The sequence below is a fragment of the Sinocyclocheilus grahami genome, unplaced genomic scaffold, assembly GCF_001515645.1.
Source record: "Sinocyclocheilus grahami isolate Dianchi unplaced genomic scaffold, SAMN03320097.WGS_v1.1 scaffold168.1, whole genome shotgun sequence".
NCBI classification, from domain to species: domain Eukaryota; kingdom Metazoa; phylum Chordata; class Actinopteri; order Cypriniformes; family Cyprinidae; genus Sinocyclocheilus; species Sinocyclocheilus grahami.
In genome coordinates, this window is record NW_015505347.1 from 238,944 (window position 1) to 259,463 (window position 20,520).

General features: G+C 35.3%; 1 protein-coding gene across 1 annotated transcript; it reads right to left on the reverse strand.

The window, feature by feature from the left end:
* Positions 1-87: 87 nt before the first annotated feature.
* fermt1 (FERM domain containing kindlin 1) lies at positions 88-14,586 on the reverse strand. The gene is made up of 15 exons (XM_016282882.1): positions 14,464-14,586; positions 12,564-12,722; positions 9,791-10,024; positions 9,250-9,372; positions 8,692-8,881; positions 7,298-7,400; positions 7,082-7,189; positions 5,892-6,023; positions 3,927-3,976; positions 3,586-3,710; positions 3,400-3,506; positions 2,672-2,896; positions 2,393-2,517; positions 740-881; positions 88-660 (listed from the first exon to the last, which is right to left on the reverse strand). The coding sequence occupies exons 2-15, from the start codon at positions 12,712-12,714 to the stop codon at positions 487-489; spliced, it is 1,989 nt and encodes a 662-aa protein (XP_016138368.1). The 5' UTR covers positions 12,715-12,722; positions 14,464-14,586; the 3' UTR covers positions 88-486.
* Positions 14,587-20,520: the final 5,934 nt, after the last annotated feature.

Consider the following 20,520-nt stretch of genomic DNA (forward strand, 5'->3'; position numbering starts at 1 on the left):
TTTTCAGATTTTCCAGTCAACATAATGAAAGCAAAATTGCATTAAACTAAATAAAATGTAGTCTTTAAAAGGAAAATTAAACTGCAAATAAATTTTTTCAGAAAACAAGCAAAAAGCACCTAGACATTTTGGTGAAGCATTTAATGTAAACATATTTACATTCGAAAAACTGTAAAAAGCACTTTGTTAGTACACAACTTCAAAGAATCTTGCAATGGGAAACTTGCAACTCCACCGTATCCCATATTTATTACACAAATTCATGTATGGAAATGTGTGCTGTAAATTATGTACAATGTTCAGATGCAAACAACTCATAAAGACGTCAAGAGTCCAGATCCAAAATATGGACTGAATTGTTTGATTTGTTTACTCTCTTGTGCACAAGCCTTGTGTGTCTTAATACAAACATAAAATTACTTTGGCAAATTTAAAAAACACTATGAATTCGTTCTTGCTTTTCTAAAGGTGGCTGTTGATTTGAGGTCAGTCTTGTCCTCCCGTGAGCTTGTGGAAGAGTTCTTCATCTAAAGTCTCATTTTGGTCTTTTGAGCGCGTCGAAAGGAAAATGTAGCCTCCGATATATTCATGTACCACTTTGCAGTCGCAGCTCTGGCAGGAGAACGCAATCGACACGCTCTGGTCAAACTCGATGGTCACCTGTAAAAGCAATGACACACTCATAAATCATATTCACACCAGCCACAGGTTACAAGGTTGTTTGAAGCCCTTTATTCACCTGTTTAATCTCCCAGTTGACATTCCATTGTTTAATGTTGGAGAACCTCCAGGTGGTCACCGGCAAGCCCGTAGACATGTCGATGCGGATCAGCCTGTTGTAGGATATTCCCAGCAGCTCGTCTTTCTTGCTTCCTCTGAATCTGTGGGACAAAGTGAAAAGATTGTAATCATATTTCATGGTTGACTTTAAAGGATGTCTCTGAGCAATACCAGGCACAAAAAACAGTCTGTTGTTCAGCAAAATTGTCTGACAAAATGACAATTTTATGTCTAATTAATGAAAACTCATACTCAATGTATTTGAATTATTCTGTAATTCTATATTTTGTAAAAACATTTGTGAATTATCTGTATATTCCATTTTAAGCATTCTAAACTGTCAGTAGTTGATTATGAAATTGCCAAAATTGGACTCATAAAGGAAGTGACTGTATTTATGTAGGCTATTTTCAGATTTTTCAGTCAACATACCCAAACTAAATTACATTAAATAGGAAAAAAATGAACCTTCAAATGGAACAACGGCATGCTATTAAATCTCATTTTTTAAATTTATCTTTCATTTTTATTTTGATGATGTGTTTGATGCAAAATTTGACAAATTTAATATATATTCAGCCTTGGAAAGATGTTTCTGAGTGATACAAGGCACAAATCAATCTGTTGTTCAGCAAAACTGTGTGAAAATATGGCAATTTTGTGTCTAATTTATAAAAAAAAATAAAAAAAAGTAAAAGAAAATTGTCAGTGCGTAAGTATGAAATTGGCAAAAAGCCAAAATTCGTCTCGTAATGAAAGTGACAGTATTTATGTAGGCCATTTTTATATTTTTCAGTCAATATACAAAATAAAAACAAAATGACATGAAATAGAAAAACATTTCAACTTTAAATGGAACAGCAGCACTATTAAAGGGGTCATATGATGCGATTTCAAGTTTTCCTTTCTCTTTGGAGTGTTACAAGCTGATTGTGCATAGATAAGATCCCTGAAGTTGCAAAGACTAAAGTCTCAAAACCAAAGAGATATTCTTTATCAAAGTTAAGACTCTGCCACGCCCCCCTAAAACGGCTCGTTCTAACACACCCCCACATATCTACCTCACTATGTGGGAATATTTGCATAATGCCGCCCAAATGTGCACGCAAAGAAAGAAGGCGTGGTTTCAGTAACCGCAGTTAGTGTTGAAGCAGCATGTCAGGGAGACGCTGTGTGTTTCTAGGCGAAAGCAAAAGCACTTTATTTGGCCTTCCGAAAGTAGATGCATTTAGGAATCTTTAAGTTTACTTACAACAAAACAGCAATGCATTTTATGGATGACCGTTTCATGAACCTAGTAGAGGAGGTAATTCTGACTTTGCTATGATAATCTGGCACTTCTGAATCAGCTACTGTTTTGTTATTTGCTATTGACTGTTCAAATACGGAGTTCTGCGCATTGTGTGTGTGTGTGTGTGTGTGTGTGCGTGCATGCATGCGTGCGAGAGAGAGAGAGAGAGAGAGAGACATTTGAAAGTACGTAACTATGAAAAGAACTTTGTTAGTGCACAGCTTCAAAAAAACTCATATTTCATGGTTGGTCTCAAAAATCTTACTCGGGCTTAAATATCTGTTCTAGGCACAAAATCAAACAGTTGTTCAGTAAAATTACCTGACAATGTAGTACTTGATGCCAAACTCAGGCAGGGACTGCCATGCTTGGATAAAACGCATTTTGGCCTCCATGAGGGAAAGCTGGGAAATATTGTGAAGGGCCTCCAAGATTCGTGTGGTCAGCTGAAATGAGAAGAATAAATATGATTTTGTTTTCCCCTTGTGGGAAAGCGATGCAAAACAGATCTCAGATATCCAGTGCCGTCATGGCATAATAAAAACGAGCGGTTCAAGCCATATCTTGTCTTTTCTGCGTGTGTCCAGACTGTATTTTCACCTGTTTGGTCTTGTACTTCTTTGCATATCGTGGAGACACAAAGCACTCAGCATTCATCTCCATGGACTCTACGTCAGGCGCTGCCTGGCCAGGAGGAGGCGCTAGACTCTTCATCTGCAGGAAAGACTGGATGTTCTTCACCTCGGTGCGGTACGAGCTGTAGGCCATCGTCTTTCCTTTGGAAGCCAAAATACAGGCAGCTTTCCACTTGGCATATTGCGTTTCCTGTTTTCAGGAGACATTTGTTTTAAGCAAAAGAAACAAATAAATGCATACATTTTTTTTCAAACTCAAATTTATTTAGAGGTCCAATCGGAGCAAAAATATGCAATATAGTTCAGATGCTGATATTTATCTGGATTTTTATACCAGCATAACAGACTACTTGCATTAGCTGCATATAAAAATCAGTAACTCTATATCTCCCAATAGTATGTCTTAACAATATTACATTTAAAAGCTAGTTTTATTATCAAAACCCTTCGGTTTTAATTGTGGGGTGCAAAACATATAATGCAATGCAATGATGATTGACAGATCATTGACAAATAAACCTGACAAATCATATTTGATATTTTACCATTATTTTCTAAAAAAGACTGTATGGATAATCAAGTAACCTAAGTTTCTTTATTCATCTTGAAATATGTATAACAATACAACAGTGTATCTTACATTTAAGATGAAAGATTTCACAGCAAAAAAAAATATATATATATAAAACTCACATTGTCGCAGCGAATATAAACCTCGTTCATTCCATCAGCCGCTGGCAATAACAGCTTGAGGCCAAACTTCTTCTCAGTGACGTTGACATCAGGAATGACCTCACATCCTGTACAATTAATGATGTATTACCACTGATGCATTGGCTGTATTAAAAGGAATAATCTTTTCTCTGATTGGCCGCTCACCTCGTAGATGGAGTTGCTCAATGGGTTCTTTATTCGCCGACTCTTTGCTTTTGTAGTAAGAAATGGTGGTGTCCCTAAAAACAAACCAGTACTCCTTATATGGCTTTAATGTTAATCGCTTGGGCCTGTAAAGCAAAGAAATGAACAGGCAATTAATAAATGCACTGTATAGTTTGTCTTACTGCAGACTAGACACAAATGTCACTGAACACGACAGGAAAAAAGTTGCAAAAAGTACTGTTTTGTACATGGAGCTATAGTTAATTTGCATCATTTAAAAAAAAAAAACATAATTTAAAAATTTATTTTTCTTGAACAATTTTTAATAAGTTTAAACTCACCTAAACAATTTAAGTGTATCTTCCAGCTTTGGAATGTCAGTGATATCTTCCTGAAAAAGTTAAAGAAAACGTGAATACTCATGCACTACCATTCAACAGTTTGGGGTTGGCAAGACTTTTATGTCTCTTATTAAATATGTAATTTATTTCTGTGATGCAAAGCTGAATTCTCAGCATCATTACTCCAGTCTTCAGTGTCACACAGTGGTGTATAAAGTACCTGAAAGCCATATTCAAGTAAAAGTACAGATATCTTACCAGAAAATGACTTTGGTAGAAGCTGAAGTCACTGTTTAGAATATTACTCGAGTAAAAGTCTTAAGGTATGTGATATTTATTGTACTTAAGAGCGAAAAGTATTTTTTAGATCTTAAACGTACTTAAGTATTGAAAGTAAAAGTACAAGTAAATGCAAAATTGTATTTTTGGGAAAGGATAAGAAGCACTTCATCCGTTACTTAGTGTCTTTCATTCCAACATAAGGAAACATTTCTGGAATCTGCATCTGAAATAGCATTTAGATGTATTTACACAGTTTATGTATCTCAAAGGGGACATGGATCCATTTAACCTGCAGCTACAGATGCATAAATAATGTTTTGTTTTTAACATAAAACGTTGAATACTGATATTTGAAATAATTTAAAACATGAAAATAGTCGAAATGTGAAATTAAAACCGCCATTAGGTGGCAGCAGGTGACTGTTAATGAGTAAGTCATTGAGCTTCAACTGATTCATTCAGGAACAGAGCATTTGACTGTGTTAATGAGTGAATCACTTTTATCAACCGATTTGTTCAAAAAGCTGATTCATTCAATAAGTAAACACCGTCCATTGCTCAGAGACGCAAAACAGTGCTGTGATCTTTGGAACTATTTTCGTTGGCAGAATTGAGCAAAAACAAGCAATATTATGTCTAAAATGTAAGTCACTTCTTGCTTTACTGAATTATTATTAAATGTGTTCATGCTGATATTTGCAGAAAAACGGTAGGCTACTCTTTGTGTGATATATATTAAGTTAACTATATTAAATTATATAAACATAAAAGCATACAGAAGCATTTTTGCGTCTACAATTTAGAATGCCTTGAATTTTGGGTTTTAATAGACTAATAAATCACGAGCATGCACTCTCTGTGATATACTTGATAATGTCAGATCGCACATTATTACGACACTTACCATATTATCGCAGAAGATGCTGTATCGCACAACCCAGACTCGACTTGAGTGGAAAATGAATCATCCGCGTTTTTTGCACATGAGCAAAGGTGTTTTTAGGAACCTAACTTGCAAACGCCAGACCACTGATTCGTCAAACCTGCTTTCCTGCAGTCCGTGTTCTTCTGGCTATTTTGTAGTAAGTAACGAATATGCTTCGGGGAAATGTATCGGAGTAAAAGTATACATTTAAATTAGTAAAAGTAAAAGTTGTCTGAAATAGAAAAACTCAAGTAAAGTACAAATACTCCCAAGTATTATTACTTCGTTACAATAAACCACTGGTGTAACAGGATCCTTCAGAAATCATCTAGACATTCTAATCTCTGCTGCTCAATACTTTAATGGAAATCTGATCATTTTTTGAATATTTGATGAATTAAAAGTTTAAAAAACAGCATTTATTTGAAACAGAAGTATTTTGTTATATTATAAATGTCTCTACTGTCACTTTTGATCAATATAATGTGTTCTTCTTAATGAATAAAAGTAATAATTTCTTTTTAAAAAATCTTAACCACAAACCTTTTAACGTTAGGGTCTAAACTAGCTTAATTTTCAGCCAGATTGATGCCAGATACAATAAACCGGATGCTACAAATTAATCTAAAATCATTCTCTATATGTAGTTGTTACTTTTGACACTGATGCGTCCCAAAAACAGGCTGGATATTCATTTAATGTAAGTACCAATATATTTATGAAAAAATCTATTCATAATATCATAAAATCACTGATACCAGGATCTTATCAGCATTCCGTCCTTCCAGCGTCGATTCTAAGTTTGAGAGCGCAGCCTCGACTTCATCAATCTCTGGTTCATTGGAATTGGTCAGTGGCTCCGTTGATAAAGTCAATTTACAGATGTGATACTAGAAAAGATTCAAGTATTTTACATCTGAAACACCAATTTAGATGCATAACAATAAACAGCACCCATAAACTCATTTGATTAGTCAATAACTGTGATTAAGACATTGACAAAGTACACATTTTACCTTTAAATTTTAATTTATGGTTAAAAAAGTGGAGAATTAACATGGTGCTCATTAAATAACTAATCAAGCAGATAACAGACTTTTTCATATGCTAACCTCACCCATTGTGGTTTTCAATGCAGTTACATTAACACCGCTTGAGGCAGGAGTTTGAATTAATGATATAAGCAGCAAATAATGTGGAAAACAGGTGGGGAAAAAATCCCTAAAATATTTGTGCAATGCATAATTCTGTCATCTGAGAGGCAGTTTGTGAAATACTTGATCTGCTCTCTCATGGATTGTTTTTTTGTTACAGATCTACAGACACACTCTCGCATGAAGTCCTCACTAGGTTTGGTTGGGATTATGAGCACCATGTTCACTTATACATTATCTCCTTGTGTAATTGAATGCTATGTTGTGTTAGCTGTGGAATGTCACATCCTTTGTCCTCAAAGTAATTTATCTCATAGCTTCAGGTGAGAAAGTAAGGCACTAAAGAATTGACCATCATTCAACACCATCTATGCTATGTGCTGCAACTAAATACTACGACACATTAAAGCATACCTGTCAGGTGAGCTAATCAGGATTAGTTAACTAAAAATGAATGCATTTGTACAAATATTTTATTTGAGCTAACTGCCAAGGCAACATTTCTTATTTTCATTTAGTTACTTGATGTACTAAAGTAAGTAAAACTAAAACTGAGGGGGAAAAAAGATGAAAAACTATACAGAAAAGCAACAAAAAACTATTAACTTTAAGTAAAATCAAAATAGAACATATTGTAAAAAGCAGTTCAAATTATTAATAAAACTATTGTATTATCTCAAAATAACAATGGAGCCAATGACTAACCTTTCTTGCTTTCTGGAGCTCTGAATTCAACGAATGAGCATAAAAGCATGGAATAAGATCAGTTTATGTTGTGAACTGGCATCCTGTACCTGCAGGGATGCAAACATGAGCATCTCTTCTTCAGTGCACTCGATCTCCTCCAGCAGTCTCGTCCATCTGGCCTGTTCATACAACTGCGTGATTCTCACAGCATCATACTACAAGAAGAAAAAAACAAATGCATTCTAATTTAGACATATCAGGGCCATCTAATATTGTCGTCTACAAACATATAATGTGGTACGTAGGAATAGTTCATTTCTCACCTTTGGGTTGAGGTCAAAGAAGCAGTGGTACTTGAACCGCAGCAGGATTCTGTCGTTTTCCTGAATTCCTTGCTCCATCAGCGAGCGAGAGGAATCCAGCCACCTGCAGAGCAACGTCTCAGTTAGAGCGCAACGCAGCGACCGAAACGCAACTGATAAATAAAAACAGAAATACACATAACCAATAAGCCATCAAATGCTATGCTACAGTGATTTTATCATAATAAATGGATGTTCTGGGGAATGAGGTGAAATATAGCTTGTATAAAACAGCAGAAATAGCAATACACTAAAACACTTCTTTAATAAATTAAATATTATATATACTCTCAAAAAAAAGGTACGAAGCTGTCTCTGGGGCGGTACCCTAAGGTACAAAAGTTAAAGGTTACATCTTTGTAACTTATTTATCCCTAAAAGGTACATTTTAGTACTTTAAAAGTACATTTTAGTTACCAGTGTTGGGGGTAACGCATTACAAGTAACGCGAGTTACGTAATCAGATTACTTTTTTTCAAGTAACTAGTAAAGTAACGCATTACTTTTTTAATTTACAAAATTTAAAAAGTAATGTGAAAGTAACACAAAAGTAATGTAACGCATTACTTTCCATAAAAAGTAACCAAGTAACGTAATTAGTTACTTTTTTTAGGGAGTAGCGCAATATTGTAATGCATTACTTTTAAAAGTAACTTTCCCCAACACTGTTAGTTACCATTTAAAAGGACAATGCCCCAGTGACTGCTTTGTACCTTTTTCTCTGAGTGTGTATTTAAAAATGGTCTGTTAGCTTATCTATGTCAACAATGTAACAATCAGAGGTGCAACAATGCAAATGGTGCAGCTGGTCACAGGTGTGTGGCTATTGTAACAACTTTAAATGGTTTCGAATGAATGTCCAATCAGATTTTAGAAACAAATCAGTGTTATAAACTTAACCATGAATATAAGGTCTATTAAAACGATCATACACTACAATTCAAAAGTTGAAGGAAATTAATGCTTTAATTCACCAAAAATGCATGAAAGTGACATTTATAATGTTACAAAATATTTCTATTTCAAATAAATGCCGTTTTTTTATCTTTCTATTCATCAAATAACGTTTCTTGAGCAGCAAATCAGCATATTAGAATGATTTCTGAAGGATCATGTGACACTGAAGACTGGAGTAATGATGCTGAAAAATCACAGGAATAAATTACATTTTAAAATATATTTGAATAAAAAACTGTTATTTTAAATTGTAATCCTTTTTCAAATTTTTATTGTTTTTACTGTATTTTTATGGTCAAATAAATGCAGCGTAGGTGAGTTTAAGAGACTTCTTTCGAAAAACTCTTGCCGACCCCAAACTTTCGAATGCTAGTCTAAATTTGTCTGTCCTTTCTTACCCAGCATTAATTGCTGCTTTATCCTCCATGGTAAGAGGCTTGAAGAGTTTGGCCAGTTCCTCCGGTGGAAGGCTGGGTTGGCAGGCCGTCAGAGGATTCTCGCCGAACCACAGACTGGTGGAAGATGCAGGCGACCCGCTGTCCGGGTCATAAGTCGGAGTCATAGTTTTACTGTACAGACCCAGGGCTCCTGTACAAAGCATGAATGCAAACTTATAAATTGGTGTTTAAGACTTACATGCGTATCCAAACACAGTTGCTTCTGCAACACAGAAACGATAACAAAACAGTTAATTATATGAAGTGTTTAAGACATGTACAAAATGTCAAATTCATTCATAATTTTTACATTTTATTTTATATTAATTTCTAAATGAATAATAATGCATGGTAAATACGGTAAGAGTGTATTTTTATATGATTATGTGTGTGTGTGTGTAATATATATATATATATATATATATATATATATATATATACAGTATATAGTTTATTGGTTATAATTAAGTGTTTCATTGTTAAAAAAAAAAAAAAACCTTCAAAAACAGCAGTAAATACCTCCTGCCATGTCCATGTTTAATATCTCATCAAAGGCTGATTCTGGGCCCTTGTCTTTTTTCTTTTTCTTTTTTTGATCATCTGGTAGTTTCAGAAGAGAAAGTTCTTCTGATCGTCTGATGTCTGTGAACAAAGACGGAAAACATACACAGTTTAGTAGAGAATCGACCAATGTGCAGAAAGAAATCATGGAAAATTGCATTGCATTTTTTCACATGTAAAAACAAATGATTTGTAATTGTGAAAAATTACCAAAAAAATATTAAGACACATACACATATTATTAAGTATTAAATTAATATGTGATAAGATATTTATGTATAAAATTTTGCATTAAAAAAATGATAAATGCTTGCTTTTAATGACAGTGTCTGTAGGAGTTGTTGTATCTAAATTGCACAAAATGACAAATCTGTATTACATTTACACATTTTATATAACATTTATAATATTTTCTTGTTAGCATTTTGTTTCATATGCTACAAAAATATTATATTAATAAAAATGTATAATAAATATTTTCATTTGTACTTGTCCTTACTGAGTGCTTTGCAGATCTCCGCCACGGCTTTGAAGACCACACAAGAGAAGCTAACAGGGAGCCGGATGGTCTTCATGTTGGGTAGCTGGATGCAGAGAGCTTTGTGTTGTGGAGTGTAGCGCAGGTCAGCGTCCGCCTGGACTCCATACTTATCCAGAGTCCAGTGTGTCTTCAGCAGCCAGCAGCTCCTCTTCTCCCACCAGATGGCATGATCGGACCAGTCCTGAGGAGCCTCTGACACACAGACAACCACCTACTGTGAGAACTTGAGTCTGAGACAATAAACAAATATTGTATAGAGCTCCAAAAGTACAAAACGAAAAAAAGCAAAAACATTAAAAAAAAAGCAACAACAAAAAAAAAAAGACCAAACCTGAAAATATATATAAAAAGCTATAAAAACAAAAACACCGTTCACTGTACTTCGCCCATGGCAGTGTAAAACTTCACCACTTTATAGATTAAGTTTATTATTACATTAAAGAGGTGAACAGGAACGTATTTATGTGAAGTGGTTTAATGTGTCGTTAAACAACAGCCATGACGTTACACCTGAATAAATCAGTTCAAACCAGTCGTCCCTGAGTAACACAAGCATGACTGATGACATCACAATTCCATATAAACCTTGATGATTCCTCTTTTACTCACATTTTCAAACCTGAAAATATATATAAAAAGCTATAAAAACAAAAACACCTTTCACTGTACTTCGCCCATGGCAGTGTAAAACTTCACCACTTTATAGATTAAGTTTATTATTACATTAAAGAGGTGAACAGGAACGTATTTATGTGAAGTGGTTTAATGTGTCGTTAAACAACAGCCATGACGTTACACCTGAATAAATCAGTTCAAACCAGTCGTCCCTGAGTAACACAAGCATGACTGATGACATCACAATTCCATATAAACCTTGATGATTCCTCTTTTACTCACATTTTCTTCATCCTGCTGCAGTGATCATCATCTGACTCATTCCTGTAATTACCAACTAAAGAAATCCTGGGCTGTCTGTACTGTAATGCACCTATTAAATTGACTATAAACACATTGTGTTCAACCAAATTAATGAATGGCCACTGCCAATAAAAGACCTTCATGGCAAACCATAATATTTAGCAACTGGGTCATCTGATGAGTCTAGAGGAAAGCAGGATGTTTTGCTAGCGTCTCTCACTGGCTGACACAATCACACAGTGAACTTCAGACCCTGCGCCTGCAAACAACACCTGAGTCAAAGAACAATAGCTCTGAGCACGAGGCTATACAAAGATATGCAAGGCAAACATGGATGTACCTGTACCTGAGCATTTCAACCAGTGTTTACACTCTAGTACTGCACTGGGATTTTAGCTTTTACTCAGCAAACAAATTCTAAGAATGTTAATCTAATGTTTTCATTAAGTTCTGAAAATGCTAGGTCTCTAAACATTCAGAATATTTCGTTTTTTCAAATGTTTTCTTGGTTATAAAATGAAGGGAACATGATCAGTTTGCAAACATTATCGGAACTACTTAATTTTGTTCTCTGAACGTTCTGGATAAGTAGTAACGTTTAAAAAACTAAAATGTTTCAGAAGAAAAACATTCCATGAACAATGTATAAATAATGTATTTGTGCTAACATTTTGAGAGCATTATTAAAGATCAGATAACTAACAAATGTGCTATTAACATTACTGAATAAAAGTTTGTTCATAACTTTGAGAGAACCTTGCCAGAATGTTAGCCAAAGTTCTGAGAATGTTTCCGTTATTTGGATGAATTTTGTTGTTGTGGTTTTAAACATGGGTTTCCCATAAAATCTGACTGCTTTAAAAAAAAAAATTCAACCCATTTCAACCTTACAAAACCTTACTTTGAAGAGCTTTTGATGTGTTCCTTCCTGATAATGCTGTGCTTTTCATAATTGTACTAGAAACCCCTTTTAAGTTAAATTCCTGAATTTGTTTTCAAGTAGAAAACAAGAATTTGCAACAGAATTGCAATTAAAAATCAAATGAAATGTATAGAAATTGAATGCTGTAAATAACCAATACATGTTTTTATACACACAACATATGAAGCATTTTTAGACACATTCAAATTATATGAATAATAAATGTTTGGGTCACACTTTAATTTAATGTCCAATTCTCACTATTAACAAATCATTAATTATGATTTTTATGTGATGCATAAACTTTTTATTACCATATTTATATTATAAAATGATCTGTAAGCTAGAAAATATATCACTTCGATACAATTTTCACTTAGAATTTGCTAGTAAGTTTTAGAAATAATTACAAAGAAATGGCAAGTAACACTTTGAAGTGATTGTGAAATTTTTAAGTAGGTAAACTTAAACAGTATTTTCTTGTAAAACGTACTCCAATAATCTTTGTTTCATTTACAACTTTGAGAAATCTTTTTTTTTTTTTTTTTTTTTTACAGTGTATGGCACAATTTCATGCATCAAAAAAAAAATGTGCCTGAAAAATGTGTGAACTGAAGTTAAAAGAAATGCCTTCATCAGTTGAGAAAAATGTATTGTATGTATAACAAAATAATAAAAATTAATAACATGAACAAATGCATTTTTTGTCGCAAAACTGTAAATAAAACTGCTCTGACGTGTGACTAACTTACAATTTAGCAAATTCCACTTGCTGTCATTCCCATTCACAATTCATCATCCCTTGTGCCAATTCAAATTCACATGAAATGAAAGGGAGCTGATTCACGATCTGTACTGCTTCTTCAACACATAACTCTGTAAATTACTCACTGATCTTCTCCACCAGTTTGAGCATGAGACCCCCGATGTGAAGATCCCCCTTGACCCGCAATTTAAACTTCATGCCCTCATCTCCCTCACGCTGGTCCACCTGGATGCTGAGCTCCCAGGAGTTGTGTCCGTGCTCAGCAGCAGTGGCCATGTTCCTGCCTGAAATCAAATCACAGACAAACACAAACAGTTATTTTAGCTGCATAAAGTCACTATGATAATACTGTGTCCTAAGAACTAGTCCGACCAACTAGCGGTTATTCAAGGTGTAAAATAAATCTTCAGATATATGTTTTTACGTAACTGACTTGAAAAAGTTCGATCTTAAAGAAAAAAAAATCAGATCATTTACTTGTAAGACTAGTTAAAGCATTTTATACAACAGGCCCAGGCTGCACTTGCATCATACAGTCTTACTAAAAGTTATTTACTGGCACCCATGGAAACTTTTCAATGCGCAAAAGATACTTCATAGTGGAAAACCTGCGGCAAAAGTATAAAATTAGCCTAATTCCTAATAAAGGATTTGGCAACACTGTGAGCACGTACGAAATTCCACAGAAAAAGTGGATACCTTTACGGCAGAAACAAAAGCACATGTGCAGCTGCTGTAGGGGACTCCAAAGTAATAAAAAATGTTGTTCTGCTATCTTTTTAAAATCATAATTAGCTCTTTGTTGAATGGCTTCTGTGATTTGGAATATGAGCGCCTGCGGCTTTGATTGTGCTTTTTTTTGGACCTCTGGTCACTGCACACACTTGATGACAGAAGTTTATTTTTTGTATAAACTATTCCTTTCAAAGTCTCTAATGACAACATCTCCTTAAGGGAGTGACAGACAGAGAATTAAGGTATAGTGTGGAGGAGGGTTGTGATTACAGAACAAGGGAGACTTCAGCTTAAAATTCCTGACAAGCAGAGACAAGACCAGAGGCAGAAACAGCAGAAACAACAGAGCGACTCACACAGACCCCTCATCCTGCTGTCTGCTGGCTTGTACATCAATAAACAACAAAGCCCAGGGCTTACACACAAAAACACAGTCAAGTTCTGCTGTGTAAACTAAAGAGGGTCTAAAAGAGTCTTTTAGTGTGACTTAAGATTCGAAAGTATGGGTGTTTTTTTTTTTTACAGATGCATTTGAGTTCACAATATTATTATTTTAAAAATCAGGTCTGTCCACGTTCACTAAGAAGTGCGGGGGAGGGCGAGATGTTTGACTAGATTAGAGATAACACACATGCTCTGAACTAACAAGACAAACTATTTATGCAGCCCAAGGCTAAACCTGGTACGTGAGTAGGTTAACATGACCGCAGGCGTGGAAATATATACAAAATAATTTACACCTCCCTAGTGTAAACAAGAAGGACATCTCTTAAGATGAATTCATCAGCTCATGATTGCATTTGAAGATCATATGCAAAAAATTAAATGAGGACTAAAACAGAGCATTTTTCTTATATGCACCATACTTAAGAGGGCCAAGAAAATAACCTAGAGAGAAAGGGGGGACTGGAAAACGCTATATATACGACCTATACTATAAATAAACATATAAAGGACACAAGAATATAACAATAACATCAAGACGTTTTCAATCAAATAAAGCCATATATAAATATATAGTAGTCTTCAATAGCTCTACTAGCCTATACAACAACAAACCTTATCTCAGAAAAGATCTAAATGTCTTAATTTTGCCAAGAGTACAGAATATAGGCCTATTGAAATGTATATAATCCGACGTTTTTCATGATATGAAACATTTCTCTAATATCAAACTTTAACATCTTTAAAACTTATTTTAATCAAGTTCGTCCAAAAGGGCAAACGAAACCGCAAACGGTTATAATAATTTAATTTAAATAAAACTATAGGCTAAATTATTCCACTCACCTGAATGCGTTCCCGAAGATGTTCCCTTTGGAAAGTGAAACACGCATCTCCGGTCCAGGTGTGCGCGCTGGAGGAAACCCCGCCCAGAATCCTACTACGGCGAAGGCGGAGCTCATGAATAATTAATTAAGTAATGCAGCAGAGCTTACAAACTCTCCAATGACGAAGGCGTATGTTCACTGTGTGCGTGTGGCGTTGCGCTATTCGATTTCAACGCTCAATACTTGTTTTATGAATATCAATAGCCTACTGGGTTATAAACACTGATCTATATATAATGACTATTATAGATCAGTAGTTATAAAGAATAAGAACACAGCCTTTTTCACCATAGTACCATCCATAAATTCGCGGCCGAAGAGTAGAGCAAGTTACGGAAGTGACTAAACAAGCCCCAACGCACATACCTGAACATTAACTAAGTTGTAATTGTTGCTCAAGCTATAATGACCACATAATGACTAACTTGTGTGTCGTGTTGTGACTGTGAGATTTTTACACCAGTTCTAGCCAACTGTAAGACTTAAACCGGAGTATACAGCAGTAAATAAAGACTAGACAGACTACAGTTATGATGATTGGCTGGTTTAATACAAAAACTACAAAATTGTGTGGCACAAGCCACATGTCATTTAAATCAAACAGCCTAAATCTATATTATGAAACATCGAGATGATATCAGACATTTTGGCCAAAATTTAGGTAGGCCTATTATTTTCACAATAGTCTATAGGCCTACTGCAATATAAACTACATTAAAAACCCACTAAAAGTGTAATCATTTTGTTATGTTCTTACACAAAGTAGACATAAAATATACTTTAAGCAAGGGTAACATAAGTATGTTTTCTGTAAATACACTAAAAAGTCACTGAAAGTATGCTTGTGTTAATATATCCCTTAAAAGTGTAACTAAAAATATATTTATTAACATAGTATTTCTACTATCCTTTTTAGAAATAGACTAATAGTGTGCTTGTGTTTAGCATATTCCTTAAAAGTGTAACTAAGCATATATTTATTACCAAAGTATTTCTACTTTTTATAAATACATTAAAAGTATGCTTCTGTTTAGCATATTTCTTAGAAGTATAACCAAGCATATATTTAATACAAAAGTACTTCTAGTATACTTTTTAGAAATATATTAAAATGCAATTCAATATATTTTTATTGCACTTCAAATAAGCATGTTGGGAATACAAATGTATTATAAACATACTACTTTAATTTCAAGTATATTTTTAATACATTTAATACTACGTCTTTTTCACCTGGGTTATAGGGACTGCTGTTTGATTTGATTTGTATAACTGCAGTACAAGATTATGAGATGTTTAACAGTGATGGTAAAGAAAATGTTTGATGGTGATGTTCAAGTTCATGAACAATAACCTGAATTTAAATAAGTAAGTTTCAATTATTTGAACAAATTCATATTTAAATCTTTACAACCACAGTTGCTTTTTTTTATTAGAATTTGTGATAGTGCGTCAGTTCATCTGTCCAGCATAGGCCTACTGGAAATTAGATATACTATTGGAGGAAATAATAAACACCTTAAGATTACAAGAAAAATGTAATTGAACCACTAAACAGAATTCATATGCTTTTTTTTCGGCCATACACATTCTTTGAAGTACCTTGGAGTAGCATGCACATAACACGGTATGTGAATATGGGAATCAATACCGTATATTAGCTAGGCCTACTCATTGATGAGAGAGAGGTATAGGCTACACTGACGCACTTTATGTCACGAAGTGGGAGGAAACTATTAGTTCATAAGAAACAGACAGGCTGTTAACAACATTTCCATATTAATACATACTTATAATTTGTTCCTAAGCAATTACAACTTCTCCATGACATTTTAGTCAAAGCAAAAATGCACTAAAATGTTTATATGCTGCGCTTCTGCAGCGCAACACTAGGTGATGCTGTACAGCTGGTGTTCTGCAAGAAGGTAGCCACAGTTTCAGCTGAAGACTCACATAGTTTCTGTCTCCCTATGGACGTTATTTTATGGTTTGGTAAACCTAACACGGAATGTGGACTTGACCAAAATATCAAGTGTCAAGGCTCAGGCTAAAGACCCTAAATATGCGTGTTTAGCATTTTCCTTAAAAGTGTAACTAAGCATATATTTATTACCAAAGTATTTCTACTTTTTATAAATACATTAAAAGTATGCTTCTGTTTAGCATATTTCTTAGAAGTATAACTAAGCATATATTTAATACAAAAGTACTTCTAGTATACTTTTTTTAGAAATATTAAAATGCAATTCAATATATTTTTATTGCACTTCAAATAAGCATGTTGGGAATACAAATGTATTGTAAACATACTACTTGAATTTCAAGTATATTTTTAATATATTTAATATTACGTCTTTTTCACCTGGGTTAACAAGTCAAGTCAAGTCAAGTCATCTTTATTTATATAGCGCTTTTAACAATACAGATTGTGTCAAAGCAACTGAACAGCATTAATTAGGAAAATAGTGTGTCAATAATGCAAAATGACAATAGTAAACACTCATTTTCAGTTAAAGACAGTTCATCATTGAATTCAGTTATGTCATCATCCAGCTCAGTTCAGTTTAAATAGTATCTTTGCAATCATTTGCAATCAAGTCAACAATATCGCTGGAAATTAAGTGTCCCCAACTAAGCAAGCCAGAGGCAACAGCGGCAAGGAACCAAAAAATCTATTTAAGACGTAATAAAACAGACGATGAACACTATTAACAGCAATTATTATATGATGCAATCAAACTTATAGCAAAATGTGGTAGTTCTGCATGTTGTTTCAGGGTTGGTATCATCTGAGGTCCTCTGAGGGGTTGGCATCATCTCTTCTCAGGTGTTCTGGATCCAGACTGAAGCTTGTGTAAATCCTAGTTACCACGGTATGTCAATCCCGTGGCAAAAAACAGAGAAACAAATAGAGACATAATTAGCGTTGCTGCTGTTCCAACCAAGCAAATTTGATTTGATTTGTATAACTGCAGTACAAGATTATGAGATGTTTAACAGTGATGGTAAAGAAAATGTTTGATGGTGATGTTCAAGTTCATGAACAATAACCTGAATTTAAATAAGTAAGTTTCAATTATTTGAACAAATTCATATTTAAATCTTTACAAACACAGTTGCTTTTTTTTATTAGAATTTGTGATCATTAGTGCGTCAGTTCATCTGTCCAGCATAGGCCTACTGGAAATTAGATATACTATTGGAGGAAATAATAAACACCTTAAGATTACAAGAAAAATGTAATTGAACCACTAAACAGAATTCATATGCTTTTTTTTCGGCCATACACATTCTTTGAAGTACCTTGGAGTAGCATGCACATAACACGGTATGTGAATATGGGAATCAATACCGTATATTAGCTAGGCCTACTCATTGATGAGAGAGAGGTATAGGCTACACTGACGCACTTTATGTCACGAAGTGGGAGGAAACTATTAGTTCATAAGAAACAGACAGGCTGTTAACAACATTTCCATATTAATACATACTTATAATTTGTTCCTAAGCAATTACAACTTCTCCATGACATTTTAGTCAAAGCAAAAATGCACTAAAATGTTTATATGCTGCGCTTCTGCAGCGCAACACTAGGTGATGCTGTACAGCTGGTGTTCTGCAAGAAGGTAGCCACAGTTTCAGCTGAAGACTCACATAGTTTCTGTCTCCCTATGGACGTTATTTTATGGTTTGGTAAACCTAACACGGAATGTGGACTTGACCAAAATATCAAGTGTCAAGGCTCAGGCTAAAGACCCTAAATATGCGCCGTTAAAGCAGACTCCCGTGGGAGAAGTGTCCTCTTACTTTCATGCTAACTCAAACCATGTCCAACGTGTATGATCTTTTGTTTTCTCTTTGAAAACGTTGAGACTTGTGTTCAGATTCCTATTGGAACACCAGCGGGAATTTTTCATCATAAAGAAGAGGACAGATGACCCTTTCTCCGAACTTAAGCAATTACACAGTTTATTAATAGTTTGATCAGGCAGTCAGCGGCATCTGTGTGTCAAATAGAGAGTCTATTGTGTGGATGATTAGATCCTTCCAGTGTTAAAACTCAGGTCGGGTCCGATTGCGATCTAAAACCTAAATCCCTACTCGGAATCCACACACGGAGGCCAGTGGGATCAAGCTACGCTCGCGGTGCGCTCTTTCCCTAAGTGGATCAGTCCATTAAGAAAAAAGAAAAGAAAACATTGTTGTTTACATCCTCTGTATGACCTCATTTGACCTCTCCGCTCCAGCATTCCTGCCATAGTTTTGACATTTAAGCGCAAGTACACGAGGCGGACAGGGAAAACAAGACTTAATCACACCCGAAGGGCGAGCGGGAGATAACAAAACAACTTCTTAACCTGAGAGTTCAGGGAGGTGATGGATGCCACTCCATCGGCGCATCAGCCTTTTAATTTTCTCTTCTCGCCTTTTAAAGGCGCTCCCTCTTCCTGCGAACCCGGCGGATGATTCTTTGAAAATGTTATTTTAATAATTACGAATGCCGGGAGGGCCTCTCGCCGAGGTCCTTTCGTATGAACTTGAGTTTTGACGCTCAAATGGGTTTCCACAGAGGGATGAAGCACGAGCGCAGAGCCACAGGAAACCGAGAGAGGATAAGAAGAGCTCTGAACCTGTTTGAAGTTTTATTTAGTAGCTAATAGGCAGTGTTGAGAAGGTTACTTTGAAAATGTAATATGTTACAGATTAGCCTACAAGTTACCCTACTTAAAAACTTTATTAAAGTAATGTAACTGTTTACATTTGATTACTTTTTGATTACTTTTCTAAATTTCTAATGTTTTCAACTGTTCAGTCATTTTGAAACATTTAAACCTGGCAGGGTTAACCTTAGAGGACTCAACACTGGTTACTGTCAGACTTTTGAAATCCTTCATCACTTGAATTAAGATTATAATCATTTAATTTTAAGGGGTCATATGATGTTGCTAAAAAGAACATTATTTTGTGTATTTGGTGTAATGAAATGTGTTTATGCGGTTTAAGGTTAAAAAAACACATTATTTTCCACATACTGTACATTGTTTCTCCTCTATATGCCCCGCCTTTCTGAAACGCGTTGATTTTTACAAAGCTCATCGGTCTGAAAAGCGAGGTGTGCTCTGATTGGCCAGCTATCCAGTGCATTATTATTGGCCGAATACTTCAAGCGTGTGACGGAAATGTTACGCCCCTACCATATTGTGATGATGCCCTGTCAGGCCGGAGCGATGATTCAAAAACATGAAAACCCATTATAAACGAGGCATTCGTTGCATCCAGTGGGGACATAATTACGGATTATAATGACTTATACTGTCTTTTTACGCGTTGCGTTGCATCGCGCCACGTAAACATAAAACCATGTCTGCATTTGTGATCGGAGAAATGACCAACAACAAGCCCTACTCTACACTGCCCCAAAAACTCGCTTTAAATATATAAAATATAAAAACTCTTTAAATATAAAAAACGTACTTACAGTCTTTGAGTCAGAACAGCCGGCATTGTAGTCTACTCTCCCAGGATCAATAAACGGGCCTCCATAAAATGTGCTGCACACATCTGAATATTTGGGTTGAAGTGTTCTGGAACAGTGTTGTAAATACAACTTAACCACTGATTTCTAGTCGTGTCCATTTTTGGAAGGTCAAACAAAGTAGTTTCGCTTTCACAACAAAACACAGCGTCACACACGGCGGGCAAGAGTGAGCAGAGGCCGGGGGCCAGAGTGAGGAACGGCTGGAGGGCTTGAGTGAGCAGAGGCGGCTGGCTTGAGAACGGTGCGGCCGGCGGATTCGACGAAGGAGAACCACATGTGACGACCCTGGGCTGGACTCCGCTTCATCCACGGTGAAAGCCGATCTGGTGCAAAGTTGTTGTATTTTCTCAGCAACGAGCACGGATCAGCTCCAGGCATGACGAAGCAGATATCGTCCTCTTTTGGAAGACCAAACAAAGTAGTTTCACTTTCACAACGAATCACACAGTGCCTTCACGACATGGCGGCGGCACCAAC

Coding starts and splice junctions, on each gene's coding strand:
- fermt1 (XM_016282882.1), bottom strand. CDS start 12,714: ATGGCCACTGCTGCTGAGCACGGACACAACTCCTGGGAGCTCAGCATC. Junction 2,897..3,399: donor TTTATATTCGCTGCGACAAT/GTGAGTTTTATA, acceptor TCCTGAAAACAG/GAAACGCAATATGCCAAGTG. Junction 2,518..2,671: donor AGAAGTACAAGACCAAACAG/GTGAAAATACAG, acceptor TTCTCATTTCAG/CTGACCACACGAATCTTGGA.